Source organism: Leptopilina heterotoma, unplaced genomic scaffold (assembly GCF_015476425.1).
Source record: "Leptopilina heterotoma isolate Lh14 unplaced genomic scaffold, ASM1547642v1 Lhet_114, whole genome shotgun sequence".
In the NCBI taxonomy this organism is placed as follows: domain Eukaryota; kingdom Metazoa; phylum Arthropoda; class Insecta; order Hymenoptera; family Figitidae; genus Leptopilina; species Leptopilina heterotoma.
In genome coordinates this window covers 4,804,995-4,818,882 of record NW_025110833.1, presented here as the reverse complement: position 1 = coordinate 4,818,882, position 13,888 = coordinate 4,804,995, and the positions used below count along the sequence as shown (strand labels likewise).

The window sequence follows — 13,888 nt, the reverse complement described above, 5'->3', positions numbered from 1 at the left end:
GTTTTCCTATTTTTATTTTCCTTCAAACATGGGAAATAATTACAACTGTTTTGTATAGGACGGATAGACGAGACTTCGTTGGCATTAGCTTACAGCAAGCTTCTGCATATTTTTTAATATATAAAAAGTACATCGAGGTGATTTATTACTTTATAACTATGAATATTACAATGAGATATTAATTAAAAGTTGTCTGATATCACGTATAATATAGCATTACAATTGTACATATTATGGAAAAGATATCTTTTTTCTTTTTTTTTTTCTTCTTTTAATCCTAGCGAAACTAAAAGAATTAAAAAAATACTTTTGTTATAAATGCAAATTATAATCATTGTAATTATAAATATTCGTTATAATTATAATTATAAACGCACGAACAAAGATACAATTATTATTTAGCACTATAAAAAGATATAAAAGTTTTTTTTTTCAATAAAATGTTGTAGAAATTTTTTTTTTCACTTTGTGGAAAATTTTTACAAAATTTTATCTGTAGATATTTTTTTAGGGATTCACATCTTATTAAATTCGAAAATAAAAATAGTTTGCGTTCGAATTTAATAAAAATACTTTTGTCATTATAAAAAACGAAAATTGAAAAATAAGAAATAAAAAATAATTTATGATTAAAGGAAAAAGTAAAATTTGCATTTGAATAAAATTAAAATTTCTAGTTTATTTATTATAAAAAAGTAAAATTGAAAAATGTGAAATAAAAAATAATTTATCAGTTAAAATCTAAAATACGAAAAAGTATAAAAAATACTGATAAATAATTATTTAATTTGAATATTTAATTTGTAAGATTTTAATAATTTTAAATTATAAAGGCAAATAGTTTTTTTTGTAAAAAAATATACAACTATAATATTGCAAATTGTTTTAAATACAAAAGTACAAAAGATTTTTTTTTTAAATTAAAGAATAAAAAAAATTATTAAAGTTCTAAAATACAGGTATTTTTCTTCAAAAAATACAAAATACAAAATACAAAATACAAATTATAAAATTGATTAAATTTAAAAAAAGGGTACAATTATTTTGAAAATAAAAAATTATGTGAACGTAAAGTACTAGAAATATTCGTTTGTAAAAAAAAGGAAAATTTTAATTAAAAAGGAAATTGTAATGCGAAGAATTTTTTTTAGGAGTATCGAAAGTTTTTATATCTAGTCTTACTAACGACTTAATTCTAAGTTTTTTTTTGTCTTATACCTGCAATAAACAGGTACAATGTACACGTACAACTTTGTTAGAATGAAGAGGCCAGTTTTTTTAGAATTCGTTTTTCAATTCTTTTTCGATTTTTCTTTAATTTGTTTATAGTTATTTTTAAAAATATATTTTAGGAATTGTTTCTTTCGATATAATTTCTTGAGTCGATTATATATAATTCTTAAATCTCACACACTTTTTTTTAATTAAGTACTTGAATTATAAGTTCACACTTAAATGTAATTTCTATTCTAATTAACTAAATTAAAAGTTTGGAATTTATTTATTTATAAATAAAAATTTAGAAATTAATTTTTCAATTTTTAAAATAAATTTTTTAAATTCAGAAATAAATGTTTACAAATTTAGAGTAATTATAAATTTATAAATAAATAAATTCGTTTCCTTAATTGATAGTATTATCTTCATACAACGGTAACACAATGTTTTATTGTATTTTACATTATAAATGCATTTCAAATTTTACAATAGTTTTCATTTTCACTTGTCAATTTTTTAGAAATATTTTTCCTCTTTTCTAATTGACTTCAATTTGTTTTTACCTTTTAGATTAATTTCCGTTTTTCTTTTAATTAACTTTCGAAATTTGTTCAAAATTTTTCTCTTAATTTTAGTGTTTATTTTTATTAATTTTCCATAAAAGTTCAATATACTTTTGGAACTAATATAAAATTCTCTGTGAACTGTTTTTTTAAATTGTTTTTGATTTTTATTTCAACCTCTTTTTGTTAAATTGTTTAATGTTTAAATATTTTAACTCTTTTAATTTATTTTCAATTTTAATTTAACTCTTTTTTTTGTTTTTTTTTTTGGTCAAATTGTTATTAAATATTAATTTCATTTCTGGTATTAATTCGTATTTTAATTTTAAAGTATAATAATTACTGTACCGAAAAATAACTTAAAATTCAAGTTTTGATCGATTTTTTTTTCTCTCTTCTATTTCATCTATTTTTTTTCGGTATCTCTTGGTTTGTGCTGAATCACTAATTACTTATACAAAAGAAAAAAAAACTAAAAAAAATACTTAATACAAAAAAACTTGCACCATTCACAAAAATCAACATCAATAATTGTACATTTAATTAGAAATCTCTGTAAAGCTAGGGACTTAATTTCTTTTTTTTCGTGGAGATCACAATGTATTGTGCTGATGAGACTATTTTGTTGATGATGGTGGTGGTGTTGTTGCTGCTGTTTCTTCGGTCTCGGGTTTCGTGTACAAAATTTCGGCGTATTCTGTTTTATCATCGTTGACACGACGAGTTCCTTCTTGTGGCACTTGTTGTTGAGTGAGATCAAGTTCAGCATAAACCAAACCCTCTTTACCAGTTTTAGCCGTTTCGTTTGTCATCTCCAGTGTTTGATGCTGTAATAGAGAAAAAAAAATTGGATTTGTAATTTTAGTTGCAAATTTTTATTTAAAAATTAAAGAAACCTTTTTTATTTTTGATTTGCAAATCAAGGGAGTTTTTTAGAGGATTTCGAAATCGAAAAGAAATTTTTTATAGATAAAAAAATAGTAATAGATAAAAATAATACTTAAAAACGTTTTTATTAATTCTTGTACTTTTCTCTCTTTATTTCATAATTTTTGTTTCTTTTTTTTCGTTTATTATTGCTTTTAAAATTTATTTTTTTACTTTATTCATTTTATTTTTTTTGTTTTTACTTTCGATTTTAATGTTTTAGTTTGTTAGTTTTTATAGTTTTTGTATTATGTATTAATTTTTGTTTTGTATTTTTAATTTTCATTTTCATTTTCGTTTTTCTATTTTTATTTTCTGTTTCTCTATTTTTTGCTTTAGTATAATTGTAATTATTAATTTTTGTTTTGTTATTTTAGTTTTCATTTTTGTTTTTCTATTTTTATTTTATGTTTCTCTATTTTTAGTTTTAGTTTTTGTAATTTTGAGTTTTTTATTTTTGTTTTTCTATTTTTAGTTTCCGTTTCTCTATTATTATACCCATGTTACTTTTGTTTTGCATTTGTATATTTTTAATTTTTCTTTTTGTATTTCAGTTTACGTTTTTTTTTTACTTTCCTTTCTTCATTTTTTGATTTTTTAATTTTTCGTTTTATTTACTTTTTTTAAACTTTTTTTAAACATTTTATTGTAATTACTTTTGTTTTTGTACTTTTAGTTCTCGTATTTGTTTTTCTACTTTTAGTTAAAGTTTTCACTTCTATTTTATTAATTTTCTTTTTTCTATTTAATTTTCTTCGTTTAATTTTTAGTTTGTTATTTTCTTTTTACTTCGTTTTAAAATTTGTAATTTTATTTTTTAATTTTTTGTATTTAATTTTGTTTTTGCACTTTTATTTTTTATATTTTTAGCCTCTGTTTTTACATTTTTAGTTTTTGCTTTTGTATTTCAGATTTTTATTTTGGTTTTTGTATTCTTAGTTTTTACTTTTGCTTTTATTTTTTGTATTTGTTTTTGTATTTTATTTTAATTCTTTGTTATTCCTTTCCTTGTTTAATTGTTAGTTTTTATTATTTTTTTCTAAATTAAAAAAAAAATTTTATTTTTTATCTTTGCACTATTAGTTTTTTTTTTTTCTTTTTGTATTTTTAGCTTTTGTACTTTTAATTAAAGTTTTCACTTTTATTTTATTAATTTTCTTTTTGTTTTTTAATTTTTCTTGTTTATTTTTTACTTTTTGTTATTTTTTTGCTTCGTTTTAATTTCTTAAATTTCTTTTTCAATTTTTCGTATTTAATTTTTGCTTTTTTAAGTTTTTGTTTTTTTGTGTTTCCTTTTCCATTTTTTTTACTATTTTTAGTTAAGTTTCTACTTTTATTTTCATAGTTTTTGTTCTTTTTTTGTTTTAACTTATCTTGTTTATTTATCTTTCTTTTAACTTTTGTTTCATACATTTTTAAAAATTTTCTTTTGTTTTACATTTTCTGTATTTGTTTTTGTATTTCCAGTTTTTGTATTGTATTTTAATTTATTTTACGTTGTTACCGGTCACCGTGTGAAGGGAAGGGACCGGGCAAAGAGCGGATTGCTATTTTCGTAGCACCTTGGCAGTGACGTCAGAGTAGCTGGGCCTTAGGGGAAGGCAGCTTCTCCGTAGCCGGCGTTAAACAGTGACGTCAGCGATATATCGATCTCTCGATGTTCGATAATCGAGAATCGATCTCTCGAAGTTCGATAATCGATAATCGACTGGGCACTTCGAGATTTAAAGACTCAGAAGGAGGCCGAATTTAGAGGTTAGCTTTTCTGTCAAAACAAATGCGTCAAGTCGATGTGGAATTTAGACACACAAACGTAAACAAACTTGAAGGTTAGAATGGTTTGTTCACATTTCTGGGGTTGGAAATGTGCATTTACACAGAATTAATTAATAAATCTGTAAATGGATGTTGGTTAATGGTTCACTTATTAGAGAAGTTCAAAATTAAGCAAAGTCTGAAAGTTAATAATTAATTGTTATTAATCATAAAATTCAGGAAAAGTTTACAAATAAAGTTGTGTACTGTAGTGGGAAGGAAGAGAGTTACACAATAGTCATACTGCTGTCGTCTTGAGAAATTGCCTCCTGCACAGAGCTCAGAACAGGAAAAATTCCCGCAAAGTTCTGTCAAAGGTGGTAGTTTTTCTCAGTGACGTCAGACCCATTAACCCCAAAAGCCATCGTCCCGTTCGACCACCTCACGCATTAAGCAGAGCAAGGAATTTCTTCCCGTAGTGCTATAATCAGTGTGGTAGTAAATTGGGGTTAAATAGCTTGTGGGTGTAAGGGTTTCGTTGAAAGTTTGCCTCCTGCACAGAGCTCGGAACAGGAAAAAAATTCCCGCAAAGCACTGTCAAAAGTGGCAACTCTCAGTGACGTATGATTGTGCGTAACTCTCGTACGGGGTGAAATGAGTACTATAGTACCGACTCACGCGCAAAATCAGGAAATAAATCCCGTATTGCCAGTGTGTACGGTAATAGTGCAAGAGCTGGTGTAGTAGTGTAGGTAAAAGAAAAAGGGACAACAGTTTAAGTTGGTCTTTAAAATTTTATTTAAAGTTTTATTTAGGAGGAGACTACGGAAGTAGTTCCGTTACAAGGGTTGGCGGCGAAGTGACTCTCTGACTGGGCATTTTCGTCGCCTTTTATACCCAATAACTCTATGCATAAAAAATCTGCCTCTCGGAAGGGGAAGATTTTTTATACATGTAAGAGGGATAACAAGAGACGAACTTGCTAGTCAGCTTACATATAACTAACTTAATATTAAAATATAAAATAAACTTAATTAAACTTAAAAATCTAATTTTACATTCATTTTACCCTAATTGAGACATAATAATGCATATAATTTGCATAACGTTGTATAATTATATTATAAATAAAGGAATATATTTATCTCTTTATTTAATTTAATATTGATTTATTAATTATTTAATTAATACTAATTTATTTATTAATTAAACAATTAAACAATAATCGAAATTATTACTCAAGATAATATAAACGTATTACTAATAAAATTATTATTTTTAAACATTAAAAGAATTATTTCTCAAAGCCAAAAAATAATTAACATTAACTTGTTAATAAAAGTGAACAACAATTCAATAAAACATAACAATGTTGATAATATTAACAGTATTAATAATACCAACACTCATATAATAATAATTATAATAATAGGAATAATAATATTTATACTTAATCAGTCAAATATTGTTAAACTAATTCATAGTAAACAATATAAGTATAAGTATAAATGATTAATAAATCATTATTACAATATATCCTGTTAATTTCAAAATTGTTGAAACGAATTTTAACTCGAAGCATATATATATATATATATAGATATAGTGGCTGCTGGGCCCTTTGAATCTTTGCTGGGGAGGAATGCGAAAGAGGAAAAGCGGAAACGAAGAGTAGAGAGAGACAGAGATAGAAAAGACAGAGAAAGGCGCGCGGTCAGGGAAATCGACGAGTAAGGCCCAGCTAGACTAATTTTTTCTACATGTCGATGTCGAAAAAGTCAACCCAAGGGAAGATACCACATTTTCACGAAGTTGAGACCTTCAAAAAGAAGGGTTCTCAACTTGTGCAGTGGTGTTTTTCTTTCGCGGAATTTTCACATACATGTGACCGGTATCAACGTTTCCTTGCTTATTTTTTAGTTTTTAATGTTTTTATTATTTTATTTTTTCATCATTTTAATTCTTTAAATAAAAAAAAAAATTTTATATTTATTTTTGGTTTTGCACATATTTTTGAATTTGGTATTATTTTTGTACTTTTATTTTTTCCTCTTGTATTTTTAGTTTTTAATTTTGTGTTTTTAGTTTCAGTTATCATTTTAATATTATAATTAGGACAATTTTAATTATTTTATTGTTCGAATTTTTATTCTTTGCATTTATTCTTTTGCTTTTTGTATATAAGAAACAAGATTTTTATGTAAAATAAATTCTGCAATAAATCCAACGTAACAAAAAAAAAATAATCTAAAGATAAATTTTCCAATTTTAAATGCATTATTTCGAACCTTGTAAAAAGGTGGGAAGAAAAATAATTACGAAAAAAAATTAGCCTTCGAGAGAGTAAATGAGAAATGGATTGGCTTTTATCAAGATTCAATCGAAGCTTTAATTTGTAACAATTAAAGTTTCCGACAGCTCTTTAAAAATATTGGAATTTATGAGTATACTTGTAAAGTGTGTATATGAAAGGAGAGCGCGAGTTGGTGAAAAACTTCTTCATTGGCAGGTGCAATATCGACTGTATCTATCCGATCATAAATCATATCCTATAATATTATTTTAATTTCATGTAAATTATAGGATGACAGGGCAACGTGACCGCGGTTGAAAAAACTTTACTAAACCAAAGCAACATTTTCTCTTTGGCCAATATATACATATGTATATGCAAAACGTTTTCAAAGGTCACGCGTTTATAATAATTAATAATATTGAAATAGTTATTAATTAGTCCATAATCAATTTAATAATCGACCAAGTTTTCAAGAGAAAAAAAATATATCTCCAAGGCGTGAATATGATCGATTCCTTTGCCATTGTTATTCATTAGCATATTTTACATAATTTTATAGAAAAAACTACTTATTAAAATTCTATTATTTAATTTAGAAACAAAAAATTTATTTTTAAATATTTACTTACTTATACTTTATATTATTTATTTTTTACTATTACTTAATTTTTTATACATTTACCTCTTTCTATTATTTTTCTCCTATTATTTATTTTTTTACGTAGTTGTCTTTAGTAATTTCTTGTATTATTCTTTTTTAAATACAAAACAAGAAAACAAAAAAATAATGACGATTACTTCTATTATTTTTTTTTTATGTATTTATTTACGGTAATTAAATTTTATTCACTCTACATGTTTTTCTTCTTTTTCACAATAATTATATTGTGAAAACTGAAAATAATTTCAAATTCAAATTTTAATCAATTATTGAGTTTATTTTGTAATTTATTTGAATGAGAGGAAAAAAATATTTAAATTTTGATATATTCTTTTAAACAAGATAATATACATTTTGTTGGAAAAATGAGATTAGAATTGGAAAATAAAAATTGTCGCGTGATACATTGGCACATGTTTCCTTATTAAGTATAGAGATCAGGTGTGCAAGGAAATTAGTAGTTTTTGTATTAAAAAATCTTATCAAGAAATTATGAGAGGGGAGGGGGAATAGAAAAATAAAAATTACCTTTTCATCATCAACAGTGACATTCGTCCTCACTGTATCGGTATCGGCGCCGGAAACTTTGTCCTTGTTACGTTTGAAAAGTTGTGAGAAGGTAATTTTAGGTCGTCGTCGTCTACCTGATGATGAGTTGTCAACTTCGCTTCGGGAATATCGGCCGGCACTTTCTGTATCGCTTCTAATTTTAAATAATATTATTTTGTTATTATTTTCTAATTCTCGGTGAATTTTTTATTTTATTTTTTTGCATTTTTATGCATTTTTTTAAATGAAAATACTTATCAATCGCTTTGGAATTTAAATTAATTTTCAATAGTTGTTTCAATTGTTTTAATGAATTATTTCATTTATTGAATTAATTATTTTAAATAATTAAAAAATCTAACTTAACCGAATTATTTATTTTAATTTAATTTAAATTATTTTAATTAATCTAATTATTTCATTCAATCAAAAATCAATTATTTGAATTACTTGAACAAATGATCACACTTAACTAATTGAAATAATTATTTCAATTACTATATCAAATAATAATTAACTTAATTTGAAGTATTGCTTGAGTTAATTACGTTAATTATTTATTAACTTATTTACTTCAGTCAATTGATTTAATTTTTTAAATTAATTTTATTCTTCTAATTCGAATCCTAATTCTCCTAATCATTTTAATTAATTAAAAAAACTGAATTAATAATTTAAAATAGTAATTAAGTGATATTAAATTGAATAATTAAATTAAATTTGATAAACAAAGAATAATAAATTATTTGTACAAATAAACATTTCTAATTGTAGACATAAAAGAAATATTTACAGTAATTAAATAATTAATTACTATCTATAATAATTGTTGGCGATGATAAGTATTTTAACACTTGTCTATACAATATACAATAAATAAATTGCGTCTAGAAATTTTCCTTGCTTTATGTACAAAGTGAGAAAACTATAAATGCAAATTGAAAAATTGCTGTACAATTATTTATAATGATTCAATGTATCAATAGAAAATTAAATTTTTTCCTTCAACCTCACTTTAATTAGAAAAAAAATTTATTTTATTTAACGTTTTTCAAAAAATTTGAAAATTATCTGAAATTATTAAGAATTTTTGTTTGAAAAATCTCACTTTGATATAAATATAATTTTATTATTATTTAATAATAATAATTAGTATTAATATTACTAATAATAGCTTAATATTATCTATTTTAATTATGCCAAATTTTCATATTTTTATAAATTTAAATAAATTATATTATTATATTATAATTATGATTATAATTAAATTAAAATTCAAATTATACACATAATACAAAATGCAGACTTTACAAATTCGACACTTAAGCATCGGTTTGAAACTGAAAAAAAAATGTTTGTTATAAAAAAACTGACATGCTTTTTGACACATTGCGTTACATTTCTATACTATCAATAAAAAATTGTTTAAATTAAGGAGAAAAAGAAATATTAATGAAAAAATATTTTCTGAAAACTACAAGACAGAAACTCACAATTTTTACACTTAAATTCACTAATACTTACATTAATCAGGTGGATCTCAGTCATTTGATTTGAACTTTTGTTTATATTAAATTAATAATTTCAACATTTACAGAAATCAAATTCTAATTTAAAATACAGAACTAGCGCTATTTACAATGCAAGTGTACTACTTGTTTTCTTTTTGATAAATTCGTTATTGCAGTGGGAAAATTTCAATTTTTTTTACTAAAATTGTATAAAAATAAGCGGAAAAATTATGGATATAATTTTTTAAATAATTATTCAGACAAATTTTTAAATTTTAATTTAAATTATTGGTTACTGACTTAATTATATAATATAATTTATAATTTATACTTTTTTTTTAATTCATAATTTATGCTTTTTAATTTAATTTATAATTTATAATTTTAATAGTTTTCTATAAAAAATTATAAATTATGTAATTTTATCGCTTTGAAATTTGAATGAATTGAGATGTATTATAGTTTCTATATATTGTCATGCAATTCGTTAATAACTAATTATGAATTAGTGTGTTTGCTATATAAAGTGGAGAAAATTATTGTTGCTTAGTTGATTTTTTAGTGTTTATTAAAAAAATGTTAAAAACACAATGATTACAATTTTTTCTATTAATTTACATTTGTTAGTTAGCAATGAAAAATTAAAAAATATTACTTGCATTAATGTATAAATCTGTTATTAACAAAGTACATGAAAGAACTTTTTTAATTTTTCTTTTCTGTGAATTTAAATAAAAAAGTAAAAATTATTTGTATTATCCATAAAATTAAATGAAAAAATTTATTTTCTTTTTAATTTTTCTGAATTAAAATTTATAACATTAAATGAAAAAAAATTTTTTTATTAATATTGTGTGATTGAAACTGTGATTGAAAATTGCATTTCAAAGTAAAGTGTCATTTGGAAAGTAATGAAAAAATTTACACAATTTAAATTCAAGACAATTCAGTAAGAAAAAGCACACACGTGAGCAAAGAAAAGAAAAAAGTGGGGAAGAAAAAAGTTTTTTTTGTGTGGATGACTGCCAAAGCCCAGTATTGATTTATTTTCGACAATTTTTGTGCATAAAGTTTGCAAAATGCTGAAACTACTTTTTCCCTCGCGAAAATAAAGTAACGATATACCTCAGAAAAGTTTTTCTCGTAAAAATTTATGTATCCTACTTTTATTTTCCTTCATCTTGAAAGTATTTTTTTCTTTTTAATTTTTCCAAAGTGAAATGGATAAAAAAATAAAATATGTACATTTTTCCTCAATTAAAAGTATTTTAGTATGAAAATATATTTATTTATTTGGAAAATTCAACGGGACATTTCATATTTAATAATAAAAAATGAATAAAAATAGAAATAATATAAATAAAACCATTTATAAAGAAAATAATTTATATTTCAGAAAGTTAAATAACAAATAAATAAAAAATAAAAAAATTTTCTCCGCCAAAAGTATTAGCAGATATTTAATTAAATAATAAGTAAATAAAATAGTTTCTCTCCTAAAAATATTTAGTAAAAAGAGAAATATACTTTCAAAGATAGAATTTTTATCATTCAATAGAGAAAAGTTCCCTTCGAAATTGAAAGAAGAAAAATTTTCTTTATTTTGTTTAATCAATAAAATCGTTTTCTAAGTGAATTATTGTTATTAGACGAAAGGTAGATTGAGAAAATTTTCTCGAAAAAACGAAAAAAAAAATTCTAGAGGTATCATTTCTTAGCTGACTATATGGGCGTTCATTGAAGCAAGCCACGTAGCAAAGCAAACAGAAAACGACGAGCAGTGCGTGACCAGTCGATTGCAATGCGCACGAAATTTTTTTTTTAATTTTATTTTTTTCTATAGCAACAGAAAGAAATAATGAAAGACAGAGAAAGAGAGAGAGAGAGAGAGAGAGAGAGAGAGAGAGAGAGAAAAATAAAAAGTGCTCCTTGCCTTCGCCCATTGGTATCGTCTGTTTTTGGTTTGTGGAAGCGAAGTAGATTAACGCTCGCCGCTGGATCCGCTAAGTCTCTGAAAATGTGCGAGTCATGCGAAAAAAATCTAGAAACTAATCTATTGTCTTCGGAAAAGTTAATGTTAATAACGTTCGGTTATACAAATCAAGAGAAAAAAAAATTGAGAAAAAAAATATATCCAGCCACTTTGTTTATTAGTTACGAAAAATGTGCTCGTAAAATCAATCAATCATATAGAAAGAAAAAAAAAACGAGAAAAAAAAGAAACAAACGGACACAAATTTTCGATTAAAAAAAAATTGATCAATACTCACGATTCACCAATGTTCCTCGATGGCCTACCACCTGTAATTAATCAAAAAGTGCCATCAGTTTGGTTGGAATTTGCTTTTGGAAAGATTTATTTTTAAAAAACTGATTTTTTCGTCTTTGGCTCAAATTTCCTTTTCGTTTCTTTTGGAAAAATTAATTTCAAAAATTTATTTCATCTTCTGTTCAAATTTTGTTTATTGTTCAATTTGGAAAAATAAATTATAAAATCTATAAAATTAATGAATCAGAAATTAATTTTTTCATCTTATTTGGAAAATTTTTTTTATTTCTTCTACAGAAAAAAAATTTACAGAGAAACATTTTTTACGTAGAAAGAATTTTTTTATAGTTAAAGATTTCTACTTCTTTTTCTTTTTATTCTTTAACTGCTCTTTAACTGAAAATTAATTTCAAAAAATGATTTTTTCAATTTATTTTTTCAATTTTTCTAAAGAAGGAAAATTTGCAGAAAGAAAATTTTTACGTAGAAAGAATTCTTTTTATAGTTCAAGATTTATTCTTCTTTTTCCCTTTTCTTCGACTGTTTAAAAAATTATTTTTTAGTAAAAGAATTTCAAATAAATGAAGTAAAAATAAAGAATAAAAAAAATGTTTTAAAAACATAAAATAAAAATAGATGATAAATGAAAAAAAATTAATATAAACGAAAAAATTAAAAATTGATAATAAAAACAAAAAAGAAAAGTACCAAGATAATAAAAAGAATAAAAATTAAAATAATATAAATAAGACAAAAATAGATACAAACAGTAAAAAATAAATAAATTAGGTAAATATAATGATAACATTTATTAAAATTTCATTAAAAATTCAAAAAAGAAAAAGGGAACTTGACAGTTTTTAACGTAAAAAAAAAAAAATAGTGAAAATTCAGATTGTATTTAAAACAAATGTTTTTATTTCAAAAATCATATAATACCTAAGTATAATATCATAGCGATGAATTGAACTTATAATTATTACATACAGCTCTCTATATATTAGTTTCATTTGAATTCTTAGTTAGATTAACTCTCGCCTTATCGAGTTGTATCTACAATTACAGATACAAAAAAAAAAAAATTAAAAAAAAATGCTTTTGCCCTTCCACTCGTGTTAACATGTTCGCTGTTTTTTTTACCTATCACTCCATTATTAATAATCGTTCAAAAATGTGTGTGTCATTATTTTTTACTTTTTCTTTTAATCTAAAAAGCGATCTCCGAACGAGAATTATATTAAAAAAGAAAACTAATATTAGAAGAAGTTAAATAAAAAACATTGCTGATTTCGCCGGCCCATTGTTTATCATTTCAGGCAAACGAAACCTTATCTTTTTTACATTCTAAGTCTTGTTAACAATAAACACACAGGTTTGGTATTTAGAAACAAAACAAAAATTAGAAAAAAATTCTAAATAAATTCTATTATAAATATTTATTCGATTACTTTTTAAATATATTATAAATTATTTTCTTTTTGGATAAATTACAAAATTTTCAGATCAAAAAATACGCTTTTCAGGCGCTATAAATTTTTTTTTGGATAAATATTTTTTTTTTTTAATAATATTATTTATTGATAATAATTTTATATTGATAAAATTTATTTTGATTAAATATTTCTCGTGATAAAAATTTACAAAAATTGTTCTTTACAAAAATTAGTATATAAAATACAAAATACGAATTATTCATAATTACTTTCTTTTAAAAATTCTAATAACAAACTAGATTATAATATTTTCTGATTATAATTTAACGTCGTTACTTGAAAAAAATTAATAAAAAAAATTTGTCTTCTAATATTATAGGTAATTATATTTTGTCATAATTAATTAATTCATAATTATAATTCTTCAATTACGTTAGGAAATTAAATTATAATATTAATCGCAATTTAATTAAATTTTAATAAAATTAAATTATAATAAAATTAATTGTAATAAAATTATTTTTTCATTAATTTATTCAATTCAATTTTATTTTTATTCTTTATAGAATAGAATAAAATATAATAGAATGAAATAAAATGAAATTGAATAGAATGTGATACAATTAAATAATAATTACAATTAAATTAAATTGTAATTACAATTAAATTAAATAATAATTACAATTAAATTAAATTGTAATTAAAT

At 22.7% G+C, this 13,888-nt stretch overlaps 1 protein-coding gene across 3 annotated transcripts in view; it reads right to left on the bottom strand.

The window, feature by feature from the left end:
• Positions 1-2,070: 2,070 nt before the first annotated feature.
• Positions 2,071-13,888, bottom strand: part of LOC122506987 (fasciclin-3) — a 545,181-nt gene continuing 533,363 nt past the window's right edge. For 2 of the 3 annotated variants that reach the window (XM_043619462.1, XM_043619452.1), the window contains exons 8-11: positions 11,751-11,781; positions 11,414-11,491; positions 7,949-8,123; positions 2,071-2,608 (exon numbers count right to left, since the gene is read on the bottom strand). In XM_043619462.1, the coding sequence (XP_043475397.1) occupies positions 2,399-2,608; positions 7,949-8,123; positions 11,414-11,491; positions 11,751-11,781 (494 nt within the window). In that variant the 3' untranslated portion in view covers positions 2,071-2,398. The remainder of the gene's footprint in view (positions 2,609-7,948; positions 8,124-11,413; positions 11,492-11,750; positions 11,782-13,888) is intronic. The other variant, XM_043619470.1, reaches the window with a different exon arrangement.